At 41.0% G+C, this 16,191-nt stretch overlaps 1 protein-coding gene across 1 annotated transcript in view; it reads right to left on the reverse strand.

The window, feature by feature from the left end:
- Nucleotides 1-16,191, reverse strand: part of ASXL1 (ASXL transcriptional regulator 1) — a 64,388-nt gene that overhangs the window by 8,782 nt on the left and 39,415 nt on the right. The window contains exons 5-8 of the mRNA XM_086332433.1: nt 1,992-2,112; nt 1,816-1,913; nt 1,161-1,254; nt 545-697 (exon numbers count right to left, since the gene is read on the reverse strand). Of these exons, the coding sequence (XP_086188559.1) occupies nt 545-697; nt 1,161-1,254; nt 1,816-1,913; nt 1,992-2,112 (466 nt within the window). The remainder of the gene's footprint in view (nt 1-544; nt 698-1,160; nt 1,255-1,815; nt 1,914-1,991; nt 2,113-16,191) is intronic.

Here is a 16,191-nt window from a genome sequence, read left to right on the forward strand (position 1 = left end):
ATAAAGCCAGAAGTAGCAAATGGCATACTAGCCTTGCTAAGAGCCCCACTCCAGGTAGGGGGTGCATGCTACTGAGTTTATTTGCATGCCCCAAATGGATGGCTCCCACCCCACATACTAACTAGGTTATAAAAAAGGGCGTCTGATGGAGACTACAGATGTGGAGAACAAACTTGGCAGGATGCTACCAAAGAAAGAAAACAAATGCTGGAATACTCCACTGAGAAGTTCAGAAGCCATTCTCACTCAACTTGAGCACTTTCTGAGCCATATCAAGGCCGGCAGAGGCTAGGCCCTTACAGGGACAACAAGAAGCACTGTGAACCATCTGTGCCCACACCGAGTCCTCTCAGGCTAGCAGAGAAAACTCTGTGAAATAACCAAACTACAAGCTGAAAGCCAAAGGGAATAAAAAAAACAGAGGGCCACCCAAGAAGTAATAACACACCATAGAAACTACAAAGGAAGTGGAGCAAAAGACATCATCATCTCTAGGCCTGCAGGGGCCCCTTACAGGCAGGGAAATGAGTGCCAAGCCACTCACCTGTGGCCGGCTTCCGGAAGCCTCTCAGGAGCGGGGCAGGGTCCCGGGCGAGCTCGGCCTGGCCACGGATAGCAGCGCTGCCCAGGGCCGGAGAGCCGCCGCTGCTGCTGGACGGGCTGCCGCTCTCGCCATCGGCGTGGCGGCCCGAGAACCCTGAAGGCACAGCATTCCACGGGTCAAGAGCATCACGCGCCGCACCCACGGCTCTCAGACAAGCTTACTTCTCCCAGCTCTCCCTGAGATGCTGCCAGCAATACCGGTGCTTCCATGGCCCAGCCTGGGGCTGTCAGAGATCACCACCTCCTGGTCTGGCTTTAAAATATCACGTAAGAATGCCAAACCGCTGTCTTTAGTTTGCACAGCACTGCACCTTTTACCAAGCACCTGCACACGCCTTCACCGGACCCTCACGACCGCCCCGTGAGGCCAAAGGGAGGGCGCCCAGCGGAGCCCGCGCCAGAACCTAGGTTGGGTCTCACCACCACGGTGCGCCGCCTGTCAGAGGAGGGCTCCTGACTGTACTGGCTTGGCACTACCTGGGCCAGAAACTGCTGCCAGAGGGAGGCAGGCCCCAGGACCTGAGGAAGGAGCATCACAACCACGAGGTGGCACGTACCTGATGCTGATTCCACGTGGGCCCCGTTTACCTTCAGAGGAGTCAGGACAACTCGAGGCAACATCACCCCTGTCTTTTTCTTCTGCTTGTTTGCCTGTTTCCCCACAGAGAATACAAAAGGAGACTGTGTCACCTGCAAGTCACACCAGCTGTCCCTCTCGGACCACTGTCTCCCCTGCTGTCTTGTAAAAGAGAATTAGTGTCAACCAGTAGGGGCAGATAATGCCGACAGCAGCAATGACTCAGGCTATGGAGCCACCGTGCCAAGCATCATCCCATACTGAAAAGAATGCACTGTTATACCCAATTTCCAGATGAAGAATCTACCCAAAGCTAGTGAGTGGTGGGCCACAATTCAAACTACTGACTCCCAAGCTCATGTTCTTTTTCCCCATTGTTCTACTTCTCCCTGCATGTTCCTAGGTTTTTCATAAATACAAATGAAATCATCCATCCACAGTAAAAAGAAAAAACAAACCACTCTGTTCTCAGATCTACTGCCCACTTTCCCTAAGGCCCACTTTCAAATGATACTAACAGGTAGAGACCAAAGTGATTTTCTGCACACTTCCACACGCTCACTGAACACAGCAGGAGGAGTTCTGTCTTGTACCTGCCTCTTTATCTACCCAGCCCAGTCACGAAGCACCCCCACCTGTGAGGAAGCTCTGCAGCTGTCCCTGGGGTTGGAAAGAGGCCGACTCTGAGATTCCGTAGAACAGGAAGCATTAGAAGATGTTTCATCGAGAGAAACTGGAAGAGAGGGAAGTAAAGGCTAGTCCCCAGTTCAACTGTTTGTGGCTCTTCACCCATCTTGTCAAACGCACTTACCATCATTTTCACCACTCACAGTGCTGGCTTCATTAGACCCACAGCTCTCCACATCAGCTGTGTCCTCTGGCTCCTCTCCCTCCACCACAGCTGGACTGCGAGACCACTGCAGGGCATCCTTCTATGACAACAAGACATGACTCAGGTGAGCAAAACCCTACAAATCCTACAAGCACAGCAGTCATTCCTAAACGCGTATTGCTTGTGGAGAAGCGGGATTTAGAATACCGATTAAATTCCCATCCCTTTCTAACTGACTGCTTTCTTCAAAAATTCTTTTCATACATACATCAGGAAATTTAGATATAACTTTGCATCTAATCATTCATAAAACATTTATGAGGTGCCTCCTATAAGCTACATCATGCTAGTTTTGGGGTGAGGGGTGAGGTGGGACTAAGAAGAGGAATCAGAGCCTTGCCCCCAAATGAGTAGAGGAGAAAGTCCAAACTGTAACAATACAAAGCATGCGGATAGAAGAGAGCAGGGGCAGCCCAGAGCAGGGAGTATCTACTCACTGAGCTGGAGCAGAGAGGGCTTGGAGGTATAGAAAGGGGATTAGGACCAGGGAGGTACGTTTTCCCAGGAGATGGGTTGCTTGAGCTGAGTTTTAAACAGCAGACATGTGAGAAACTGGATGTGTGCACAGGACAGAGACAGCAAGAGGGCTGATGACTGTCGTGACACTGTGCTGAGGGATTAAGACTGATCTATTTTACAGTCTCTAAAGGATAGTAATCAGGAGAATGATCTGAGTTTTAGAAATTTCATTCCATTAACCATGGGAAGCCTGGAGGCAGGAAGAAGAGTTAAGACTATGACAGAAAGCCCTTGAAAAGGATAAAGATCTAAAGTAAGACAGCAGGAGAAAGGTTAGAGTGTAGAGGAGAGCGCCACTCCAAATTTCATCTCCTAACAAACATTTCTTCCAACAGTGTCTGTTGAAGAGTCTCAAATCAATATCCATTTCCAAGGAAAACTTAGGAGCTATCTTGAAACCAGGACGGAGTATGAATGAATACTTGGGGATGGGGACGAGGGGGAGCAGAGACAGACTGGGGTGGGGATGCCTTCTTTGAATAAAAGTATGTGAAAAAGAATAGGCAAGGCTTCTTGGGGGGCCCAGGCAGTGTTGTTCAACGCCTGACTGTTGACAGCCATGGCCGGTCCCGGGGCTGCTTTCCGCCGCCTGGATGCCTTGTCCGGAGCTGGGGCCTTAGGCTTGGCCTCCTACGGAGCGCACAGAGCCCAGTTTCCAAATGCCTACGGGAAGGAGCTCTTTGACAAGTCCAACAAACACCACTTCTTACACAGCCTGGCCTTGTAGTGGTATCCCTGTGCAGAAAGCCCCTCTGGGCTCGATCCACAGTTTGAGGCATCCACATGGGGGGTCTTGGAATGTACTCCCCACCAGACAATGGGGGACTACTATAGTAAGTCTTCATCAATTTATTTTCATGAATTTAAGCCAGTATCATTCTGACCTAAATTAATTAACACAAAATGGCTTTTTATATCTTTATCTCTTTTCCCTACCAACCATAAATGTGCCTCAAGGATCAAAAGCTAAAGAGTACTTTTAGTATTAATCTTGCAATTATGCTTATTGGCTGCCATGTTCTTAGAATGATGCAATAAATTTATTCCCTCAATCATACAGGCAAACTAACATAAAATACTCAATTTAATGAAGAAAAGAGGTTTATTAATCGTCAAAAAGGACCCCAAAACTCCAGTTCTGGCAAAAGTGTGGGGAAATCACAAATACTGTTGGTGAGAGTGAAAACGGTATACACAAGTTTATATATAGCCAGTGAGTTAAGAAATCTACGAGCAAAAATCTAAAAATAATATACTTTTTAACCCAACATCTCTAAGATTCATACAGGACATTATTTTAAAAAGGAAAAAAAATCAATCAACTGAACATTAAAATTAATATTCTCTGTTCAGCAAATAATTCCATTAATAGAGTAAAAAGGGCAGGCTACTCTACAGAGTTGAGGAAGAGAGCTTCAACTCATATAACCAATGAAGAACTTGTATCTAAACTGCCTAAGTCAAAAAAAAAAGGCAACCCAAGGACTTGCCTGGCAGTCTGGTGGTTAGCACTCTGCACTTCCACTAAGGGGGCTCAGGCTTGTTCCCTGGTTGGGGAACTAAGATCCCACATGCCATGAGGTGCAGTCAAAAAGAAAGAGAAAGAAAGAAGGAAACGAAAGAAAGAAAAAGACAATCAGGAAGAAAAATAGGCAGACATGAATTAGGCACTATACCAAAGAGGATATCTAAATGGCCAACGTTCACATGAAGATACTGAACCTCACTAAGTAAGGAAGACACACCAAAAAAAAGCAAATTAAAACCATAATGAGATGCTATCACATCCACAAGAATGGCTAAAATTAAAGTTTAACAATACCAAGTAGTGCTAATGAGGATGTCAACAAGGACACTGAAAATGGATTCAAGCATTTGAGGATGCAGTTTGGCATTATCTGACACAGTTGAAGATATAAACGTCCTATAACCCAGCAAGTCAGGCCTAGGTTTCAATTCCCTGGAGAAAGACATGCATATCCACATCAGGAAGCATACCCAGATGTTCATGACAGCATCATCCGTAACTTCGTCTATAAACAAAGTGCCCATCAACAGAATCACTACATGGACTGATCAATGACTGTACTGACCAATACTCAATAAATGGATATTACACAATAATAAGATAAGTGAACTACAGTTACTTACAACATGGATGAACTGTACTGTGCTCATGTAGGAGAATGCCCTTGAATCAATGTACACCCCTTGTGTCCTTTCCCTTTTTTAAAGAAAACTGAGGGATAATTTACAAAGAGTGAAATGTATACCACCTGATTAGTTCTGACAAATGCGTATCAAGATACAGGCCATACCCAGAACCCCTAAAAGTTCCTTTTGTGCCCCTTCCTAGTCAATCCGGACAAACATTGCCCCTCTCACCCAAGAGATAATGGTTGTTTCAATTTCTACCACTAAATACCAGTTTTGCCTGTTTTGGTTGTATGTGTAAATGGCATGTGGGATCTTAAGACTCCTGACCAGAGACCGAACCCCTGCCCACTGCACTGGAAGCACAGAGTGCTTCAGCGCTGGGCCGCCAAGGAAGTCCCTCAGGCTCACGTCTGTGAGTCATCCGCGCTGCTGCACACATCGGCAGTTCATTACAACTTCACGTTTAAAGAAAAGCTGTAAGAATAAAAGCAGTACAAAGAGCACCTGCCATGTAATTTTTACCCATGTTCACCCGGTACCACAAACAAATGTTTTTAAAATACAAATCTATTAGTTCGGAAGGCAACTGGCAAAGAGGCTAGTGATGAGGGTGAGGGGAACAATCAGCATTAATAAATAAAACCAGATAAAATATTTTCCCATAAGTCAAATTAAAAAAAAAAATCTATACTGTCTCTTAGTGAAGGCTGATTGATTGAAGGGTTGTTTAACGTGTATTATTAAAAGCTAAGAACATACCAACCATTCAAGAGTACATTAGAATTCCTGACCAATGCATAGCAAAAAAAAACAAGAAGACATTAGAAGAAATCAGACTATCATAATTTCTAAATAAGTATAATTAGCTACATTGAAGATCCAAGAGACTCCAAACTAGTATTCAGCAAGGATGTAAGATTTGAAATCACATCAAAAGAAAAAAAAAAAGCCAGTGATCCTAACATCAGCAATAATACCAATGATTAGAAAATGTAATTTATAACAAAGAACATAAGTTACTCTGAGATAAAGCTCACAACAGAAACATAACCATTTTATGAAGAAAACAAAACTATCATGAAAGGTTTAAAAGCAAAATAAATGAAGAGCTCTATCATGTTCTTGAATGTAAGACTCAACACTGTAAAGAAGTCAATTCTCTTCAAACTGACTAGCAGATTCAATGAAATTCAATAAAACTCTCAGCTGAATGTTTTTTTTAGTAGTACTTGATTGTACAGAGACAAGCAATGGGCCACAAATAAGCAAAAGATATTTTCAAAAAGGAACAAGATGAGAGGCTCTGCTTTTTAAAAAAATAAAAATAAAGCTCTAATAAATTAAAGGAGTGGGGTCCCTGGTGGCTCAGACAGTAAAGAATCTGCCTACAATGCAGGAGACCCAGGTTTGATCCCTGGGGTCCGGAAGATCCTCTGGAGAAGGGAATGGCAACTCCCTCCAGTATTCTTGCCTGGAGAATTCCACAGACAGAGGAGCCTGGCAGGCTACAGTCCATGAGGTTCCAAAGAGTCAGACACAACTTAACGACTAACTACACACCCAAGTTAAAGGAGTAGATTAGCAGTGCTAGGGGGTGGGGAAGGGGAGAATAGGAAATGATTGCTAAAGGGTGTGGGGTTTCTTTACAGGGAATGGAAATGTTTTGGAATTAGATAATGGTGATGGTTGCACACAGTTATGAATATACTAAAAGCCACTGAATTGTACACTTTAAACAGGTAAACTATATGGTCTGTGAGTTATATCCCAATAAACCTGGATAAAAAATTGCTTACTAAATTCAATACCTTTGAAAACATGAACGAATCTAATAAAAATTTGTAAAAACCAAATAAAGAACATTAATGTATATAAAAAGCTTATAGATCCAAAGTAAAACATCATTAGACAATGGTCTATTACTATGTTCTAACTTTCTTATATGAACCCTAAAGGAAAATTAAAACTAGTAAAAAGCAACCTCTGTGTATGCTTGAGAAAAGGCTTTATCCTTTTTTAAAATACCTAATGTAAAATAAGTTCTTTGAATTTGAAATCCATTTGCATTATCACAAGCAATTTCAATATTACAGCTGTCAAAGAGAAAAGGAAGAGCTATTCTTTTGAAAATGAACACACTCTTTCAATTTAAAGAGAAGAAATTGTCTGAGATTTCACTAATGACAAAAAAGTAGTTTTCATCAACCAGAAATAAATTCCATCAACCAAAATAAATTGGTTGATGTGCCACTGATGGCTGCAAACAAACTTTCTAGTTGACAGGCCCATGAGCCTTCCTCTGAAACCCCTGGGTCTAGATGTACTTTAGAAGTTAGGACTTCCTGAATTTCAGAATGGCAAAATATCATATTAACACCATCAGCAATCCATAATCGTAAGATGTTAATGGTTTTTGAATTAACATATATGTACATACCAAGTGAAATAGGTTTAAAGTGTCCCTGTCAGTCTAGAGCAGAGATTTGCCACCAAATGAGTTTAGACAAGCCAGGTTTTTACTACCAAATGAGTTAGGAATAAGTTTTTTCAATTCTCAAAATATTTCGTATTTCAGTACTGTTAATAAGGGATTTATTTAGTTGGTGAGTCATGTCAGTCTCTTTTGCTACTCCATGGACTATTATATGGCCCACCAACATCCTCTGTCCATGGGATTTCCCAGACAATAGTGGAATGAGTTGCCATTTTCTTCTTCAGGGGATCTTCCCCACCCAGGAATCAAACCAGAATCTTCTACATTGGCAGGATTCTTTACCACTGAGCCACCTGGGAAGACCAAAGAAGGGATCACTAGACCACGGGGATTCCCGCGTAGCTCAGTCGGTAAAGCATCTGCCTGCAATGTTGGAGACCTGAATTCAATTCCTGAGTTGGGAAGATCCGCTGGAGAAGGAAATGGCAACCCACTCCAATATTCTTGCCTGGGAAATCCCATGGACAGAGGAGCCTAGAGGGCTTTAGTTCATGGGATCGCAACAGTTGGACACGACTTAGCAATAATCTCTTTCTTCTTTCTAGACCATTAAAAAGCACTTTTCTCGATAAAAATTTTAAAACATTTAGAAGTTTTATAATTCTACTTTTCTCACCAATAGATATAACATATAAAGAAAATGTAATGAAAGATTTTTGAGCCCCCCACAAACCAGCTCCATTTTACCCATTAAAAGATAGGGAAGTCATCTCCTAGAAAAATGTCACACATTTGCATATGAAGAGAACAAAAGTAAAAGGACAATCATTACAGCAGTTTTACTATTACAGTGTGTAACTGGGCAAAACTGGAAAAAATGTGAAAACCTAAATGTCTATCGTTGGGTACTGGATAGATAATATTGATATGATATACTACTAAACGGTAGATAAGAGGGATAAAAAATACATCTATATAAACAAAGCACACATTTTTCATGGATACATATGAATAAGAAGGATGCACTTTAAACTGATGACAATCTTTGGTTGCTACTGGGAAGGAACAAGGGCCACAGGCCTGGATGGCATGAATAAGGATAGGGTTTGGTATGGAAGTCAAAGGCATTTCCCACTTTCTCTGCACAAAAGCTGCAGCTCCCATTTAAACAGGGTGAAATGAACACACACACAGCTCTCTGCAAACTCCTGCAGCCTCATTTGGAATGGCTGTATTTTAAAAAGCATAAACACACAAAGAGAAAGAAGGAAGAAAAGGCAGCACATGAGAACTATCAACAGAATTCTAGAAGATGAATAGCAGGAAGACAAGAAGTGACTGAACACTCAGCAAGGAAAGACAACTGGAGTCTAAGGCCGCAGAAGGAAAGGTCACAATGAGCAAGCCAGCTGTCCTGTAAAGTCCCCACAGGGACAGGAATTAAGAGGTACCACTTTCATACATCGGAGAAAGAAATGGCAACCTACTCCAGTGTTCTTGCCTGGAGAACCTCAGGGACGGGGGAGCCTGGTGGGCTGCCGTCCATGGGGTCGCACAGAGTCGGACGCGACTGAAGCGACTTAGCAGCAGCAGCAGGAGCCACTGCAGACAGGTGAGGCATGGGAATGAAAACAAGAGAACTGGTTGGAATTCTAAGAAGTTAGACCTCTCAGATCTCCTCTCTGTCCCCAGTCAGGCAACACCCTCCTCCGGATCCAGAAGGAAACAGGAGATTTATATTCTGAATGGACTAAATCAGAGAGGTTCTGGAATAGAGGGCTTCCCACATGGCGCAGTGGTAAAGAACTTGCCTGCATTGAAGGAGACAAGGGTTCGATCCCTGGGTTGGGAAGGTCCCTTGGAGAAGGGAATGACTACCCACTCCAGTATTCTTGCCTGGAGAATTCCATGGACAGAGGAGCCTGGCAGGCTACAGTCCCTGGGGTCCCAGAGTCAGACACAACTGAGCGACTAATGCTTTTCTGGAACAGAAGACACTAGCTCAAGGAGTACGGAGAGAGTGAGGTGCCACACTCTGTAAGCCAAAGCATTAAGTCAAAGACCTGTACAAAATGGTGACACCACTAGCTCTCTCCTTCAACTTGACTCCCAAAGCTCTCCCAAGTGGCAGCCCTACAACTCCAACCCCAGCCTGCTCTCTGCTACCTGGCAAACAGCGACCAGCTGAAGAAAAAACACCTTCAAGGTACAGATAATTGGGAGAATTTCAAAAACACAACATCCAGGTCCCCACTCGACGAGAGTCGACAAGTAGTGCCCGCAACACAGAATGTGTCAGTTCTCACCGTGAATGATCTATCGAGGACCACCAGATAAGTAAGCACTAATGCTACATGAAGGCTAGCAACCAAAATAAACAAAAGGGGGAACTGAAAGAAAACAGAGATAATGAAGCTCCCACAACAAGTACTCTGAGAGACAAAGACAAGTACAAAATGCTATTTTAAAAAATAAAATGAAGAAACATCTGAGAACATGAGCAATGTGCTAGTAATTTAAAATAATACCAAAAAAAACACACCAGCAACCAATAGGTTATTTCCCAGAGAAGTGACTCAAAAGAAAAAGAGAATAGGCTGCATCAAGAAAAGTCCCACATACAACAAACAGAAGTTCCAAAAAGAAAAAACAGAAAAGGACAGTAAGAGGATAGTAAGTTTTCCCAAAATTAAAAGACCTGAGTCTTCAGGTTTAATAAGGCAAAATGCCCAGCACAATGAATTGAAAAAGACCCATTCCACAGCATGACCCCACACTTCCAATGCAGGGGCACAGGTTCCATCTCTGGTCGGGGAACTAAGATGCAGTGTGATGCACCCCAAAACAAAACCAAACAAAACAGAAGAACCACAAAGTATCCTGGAAATCACTCTTTCATTTTATAGATATTCCTCATTCTCTTCTCAGCTGTATAATGCTCCACGATGCAAACATACCAAAGTTTGTTTATGCAACTACTTTCCCACATGAAGGCATTTAGATGGCTTTTAAATATTTTACAAATAGAAACCCCACCGCCTTGAATAACCTTGTGAATCTGTGCTTTTATATTATTGAAGGTGTATCTTCAGGGTAAATTCTTGAAGTAGAAACGATGAATCAGAAGGTAGATATAAAAGTAATTTTGTTAACAGCCAAGTTGCCCTGAAAAAAAGTTGTACTGATTCGTGTTCCTATAGCGAAGTATGACAATGCCTGTTTTCCCACAGCCTTAAAAGGAGAAAACATTGTGATACTTTAAATTTTGTTGCTTTATGTGTTTCAAGTAACACAACCACACTGAAGGAGGGCAAGGGTGGATCTAAAGCAAGTAGCAACTCCTGAAGATAATATTTTAACTACATACACATAGGCTGGCAATTCTGGAAGCATTAAATGTTTATTCTAGAACTTAGCAAATAAGTAGATACAAAGTAGATAAGTAGGGAGCCAAACCTAAATTTAAGAGCCAAAAAATACAAAGCTTCTGTAGAAGAAACTATAGTAAATATTCACTGGCCAAGAAAGATTTCTAAAACACACCAACTTTATCCTTTAAAAATGTTGATGAAATGATAAAAATTTGCAATTTCTCAAAATTGCAGATTTCTAATCAAAGACAGCTTAATAAAAATGAAAAGGCAGGGACTTCCCTGGTGGTTCAGAGGTTGGACACGGTGTTTTCACTGCCATGGCCCTAGGTTTGATCCCTGATCAGGGAACTAAAACCCCACATACTGTGAGGGGAAGGGGGGAAGATCTTAAAAAAAAAAGAAAAGGCAGCCAGCAGACTGGGGAAAATATATGCAATATGTATATCTGACAAAGGATTTGTATCCATAGCATATTGTTTTTTTAAATCTATGTATCCATACCATATTGTTTTTTAAAATCTACAAATGAAAACCAAAATGACTATACTTTGACTTAGAAATAAAAAGGAAAGGGCTGCTATTTTCTTCCTTCCATTATGTGTGTGTGTATGAGAAAGGTGGAGAGAGGAGCCCCAGTGGCCAAGAGTAGGATGTCAGAGTCTGAGTGGGGGACAGAAGGTATTCACATCTGAGGGTAGCATGCACCGTGTGGGAGTGAGCTCAAGAAGGGTGAAACTCCCAGACAAGGAATGACAAGAGACAGTGTATCAAAGCTCAAACTGGGTGAGGACAGTGTTTACATAAGAAGGCAGCCTAGTGTGTGTTTGTGCGTGTGTGTGTGTGTGTGTGTGTGTGCGCGCGCGCGTGGGGCGGGGAGCTCAGAGTTTGTGCAGGTGGGTCCGTCACCCATGGGGGCCAAGCCAGGAGACGGGGTTGGAGTCTAAGATGGGTCAAGAGGTCATGTTCATGAGAGAAGGGCAGCAACAGTGATAGGAGAGATTAATTATCTAAGGGCCTGGGAAGATTAAACAAGTAAATATATTAAGGGAGATATATTAGAGATACGTATGTAAATATACACAAATATTCCTTAGCCTCTTCTCACTGAGAGGAACTGGGATCAACAATACCCCAATAACAGCAAGCACATTTAGAACCTAGGTCTTGGCTTCTAAATACCACTACACAATAAAAGAATGTGTGTCAAGGCAGGCAAAGTACACAATGAGCCTAAATCATCTTTCGCCAGAAAGATGACATCACTCCAAGAATGATGGGAATATGTCAAAGGGACACACAAGCCAGAATGACAAAACTCCCACCAACCAAATCAGGGACAACATGAACATCAGCCACTAGAGTAGCCCCCACTCCCCGCAACTAGAGAAAGCCCATACACAGCAGTAGAGGACCCAGTGCAGTCATAAATAAATAAGTTGTAACACACTGAATGAAACAGTAAACTAGGGTATCACATCCATATAAACAACCCAAAATTTAGAATCGTGTATCACAGTTTCAAAGCCCCTCCCACAAAATAGTTATTCAAAGCGGGGGCGGTGGCAGAGAGGAACTTTACAGCTATGAAATCTGGCAGATGCTCCTTAACCAAGTGACATCCCTAGTAAAAGGACAAGTTGAAATAATGAGCAAACTGAGAAGACGCACTAAGAAGCGTCACTTCTCTGACGTGCCTGATACAGATGCATAACTTGACTCATGAGTAAACCTAAGAAAACCCAAAATGGACCACATTTTATGAAGTAAGTATGAAATAATCTTCGAAAGAGTCAAGGTCATGAAAGTCAAAGAAAGATAAAGGAACTTTTCTAGACTGAAGGAGACCAAAGATTTATAGCAACTACATACAACATGTAAATTCTGAACTAGACTCTTTAGGCATAAAGGACATTACAGGGACAATTCAGAAAAGCTTAAACAGAATCCAAAGAATAGATAGCAAAAATGCCACAATGTAATTTTTTTAATTTGATACATGTACTAAGAACATGTAGTACATGTCCTTAATTGTAAAGTTATACATTTAAGTATTATAACAAGGCTCTAATATGGTTCTGGAAAAGCGATAATTTTTGCATCGTACTTAAAATTTTTTTGAAAGCTTATCATTGTTAAAAAATAAAAATAAATTCTTTTTTAAATGGGAAAAACTTTAATAGACAACTTTTATGACACGAATGATCAGTAAGAACATGAAGAAAAGGTACTCAACAACATTTATCATGAAAAGTATCAATTAAAATGAGGTATGTGTAAAAAAAATCATATATTCATCAACACAGTATAATTTTCACAAAATTCAATATACATTCATGACAAAAACTTTCTGCAAACTAGGAACAGAATAGAAAATAGAACCTTCTCAACTCGATAAAGAGCACCTACTAGTACCTATAGGCTAACAAACACACTAATGATAAAAGACTGAGTATGCTCAGTCACTCAGTGGTGCCCAGCTTTTTGTGACATGGACTGCAGTCTGCCAGGCTCATCTGTCCATTAGACTTTCCAGGCAAGGATACTGGAGTGGGTTGCCATTTCCTTCTCTAGGATATCTTCCCAACCAGGGGTCAAACCAGTATCTGCTACATTGCTTTCCCACTAAGACTGAGAAGAAGGCAAGGATGTCCACACTCACCACTCCTATTTAACGTACACCTGAAATCCTAGCCAGTGAAATCAAACAAGGAAAGGAAATAAAAGGCACACACATCAAAAAGAATATATACATAACTGGCCCTATTCACAGATAACATGACAATCTACATAGAAAATCCCAAGGAATCTAAAGGAAAAACTCCTAGAATAGGTGAATTTATCACATTCACAGGATATAGGCCAACATTAAAAAAAAAAAAACAAAAAACCAAAAAAAAGCAATCAACCATTAGAAACCAAAATTAAAAGCACCATACTATTTACAAATTAAGGTATGTATCTAACAAGTCATATATAGACTCTGGATGCTAAAACCCAAAACTGTTGACGAAAATATCAAAAACAATTTTAAGTAAATGAAAAGTCATACCATCCATAAAATGGAAGAGTCAACATAGCTGCCATTTCTCCCCAAAGTGATCTATTAGTTTAATATATTTACTACTAAAATCTCAAAATATTTTATAGATGTAGTTAAGACAGTTCTATATGGAAAAGCAAAGATACCATAATAGGTAAAACAGTTCTGAAGAAGAATAAAATTGGAGAAATCACATCACCTAATTTTAAAAACTTACCATATGGCTATACAACAGTAATCAGCCAGAGGAAAAGGCATACAGGTATAAATGGAACAGAGACCAAAAGCAGAACCATATACAAAATACAGCCAACTGATTTTTACAGAGGTATAAAACAACTTAAGGGCCTCCAAGGTGGCTCAGTGGTAAAGAATCCACATGCCAATGCAGAAGACACAGGTTCAGTCTCCTGGTCAGGAAGATCCCCTGGAGAAGAAGATGGTAAGCCATTCCAGTATTCTTGCCTGGGAAATCCCACGGACAGAGGGGCCTGGCAAGCTACAGTCCATGGGGTTGCAAACAGTCAGACACGACTTAGCAACTAAACAACAACAACAAACATTATCAGAGTTGTATTTTAGAATCGTTCTGAGAGGAATCTGAACACTGCATTACAGATGGCAAAGAGTCTGAATACCAGAGAGCACTAATTAAAAAACTAATGCAATTGTTAGGCCAAGGGTAATTACTTCCTGAGTAAGAATGTTAGAACTGTAAGGGAAAAGACTGTTATGAGCATTAAGGAAGAATGAATGAAAGAACACATATAGGCCATTTCTGTAAAAGAAAGAAAAGGAAATAAGAAAACATATATCTGTGTTATCTTTCTAAAAATAAACACAGGAACGATAAACTCCACCTCCAAATCACTGCAGATGGTGACTGCAGCCAGGAAATTAAAAGACACTTGCTCCTTGGAAGAAAAGCTATGACCAACCTAGACAGCATATACAAAAGCAGAGACATTACTTTGCCAACAAAGTTCAGTCTAGTCAAAGCTGTGGTTTTTCCAGTAGTCATGTATGAATGTGACAGTTGGACTATAAAGAAAGCTGAGCACCAAAGAATTGATGCTTTTGAACTGTGGTGCTGGAGAAGACTCTTCAGAGTCCCTTGGACTGCAAGGAGATCCAACCAGTCCATCCTCAAGGAAATCAGTCCTAAATATTTACTGGAAGGACTGATGCTGAAGCTGAAACTCCAGTTCTTTGGCCACGTGATGCAAAGAATTGACTCACTGGAAAAGACCCAGATGCTGGGAAAGATTAAAGGTGGAAGGAGAAGGGGACAACAGAGGATGAACCATGAGATGGTTGGATGGTATCACCAACATGATGGACATGAGTTTGAATAGGCTCCAGGAGTTGGTGATGGACAGGGAAGCCTGGCGTGCTGCAGTCCATGGGGTTGCAAAGAGTGGGACATGACTGACCAACTGAACTGAACAACTTAAAAGCAAGACTCAAAAGGATACATTTCTAAGTAACTTTATCTGCATTTCAGAACAAAGTTCAAAAATATTAATATGAATACAAAAATATCCAGAATCCAAGGTTCAACTCACAATGTCTGTCATCCAATAAAAAATTATTAGGAATGCAAACCAGAGGAATTTAACCTATAATGACAAGAAAAATAAATAGAAACAGACCCCAAAATGACACATGGCTGGACTATTGAAGAGTCTACAGAAAGTTATTACAAGCAAACCTTGAAGACACTGTGAGTGTGGGTTCAGTTCCAGACCACTGCAATAAAGTGATTACCACAATAAAGCAAGTCACCAGGTTTTTGGTTTCCCAACGCATATGTTGTTTATGCTACACTGTAGTCTATTAACTGTGTGATAGCATTACGACTAAAAAAATAATGTACATATCTTAATTAAAAAAAACTTTACTGTTTAAAAAATGCTACCCATCACCTAAGACTTCATCAAGTCATCATCTTTTTTGCTGGTGGAGGGTCTCACCTTGATGTTTATAGCTAGACTGGTCAGGATGGTGGTTAAAGCCTAGAGTGGCCACTGCAATTTCTTAAAATAAGACAATAAAATATGCCAAATCAAAAGATTCTTTCATGAAAAATTTATCCATAGCAGGTAATGCTATTGGATAGCATTTTACCCACAGCGGAACTTCTTTCAAAACTGGAGTCAATCCTCTCAAACCCTCCCACTGCTTTACCAACTAAGTTTATGTAATATTCTAAATCCTTTGCTGTCATTTCAACAGTCTTCACAGTATCTTTTCCAGGAAAAGAAACCACCTCAAGAAATCACTTTCTCTGCTCATCCATAAGAATCAACTCTTCATTTGTTCAAGTTTTATCATGAGATTAAAGCAATTCAGTTCCATCTTCAAGCTGCACTTCTAATTCTAGTTCTCTTGCTATTTCCATCACATCTGCATTTATTTCCTCCACTAATGTCTTGAATCATTCAAAGTCATTCATGAGTGTTGGAATCAACTTCTTCTTTTAAACTCCTGCTTATTTAATGGCAGTATTTTGACCTCTTCACATGAATCATGAATGTTCTGAATGGCATCTAGAATGGTTCATCCTTTCCAGTTTACTTTGCTAATCCTTTACAA

This window comes from Bos grunniens, chromosome 13, assembly GCF_055505025.1.
Source record: "Bos grunniens cultivar Pamir isolate PY7600 chromosome 13, Bosgru_T2T1.0, whole genome shotgun sequence".
In the NCBI taxonomy this organism is placed as follows: Eukaryota; Metazoa; Chordata; class Mammalia; order Artiodactyla; family Bovidae; genus Bos; species Bos grunniens.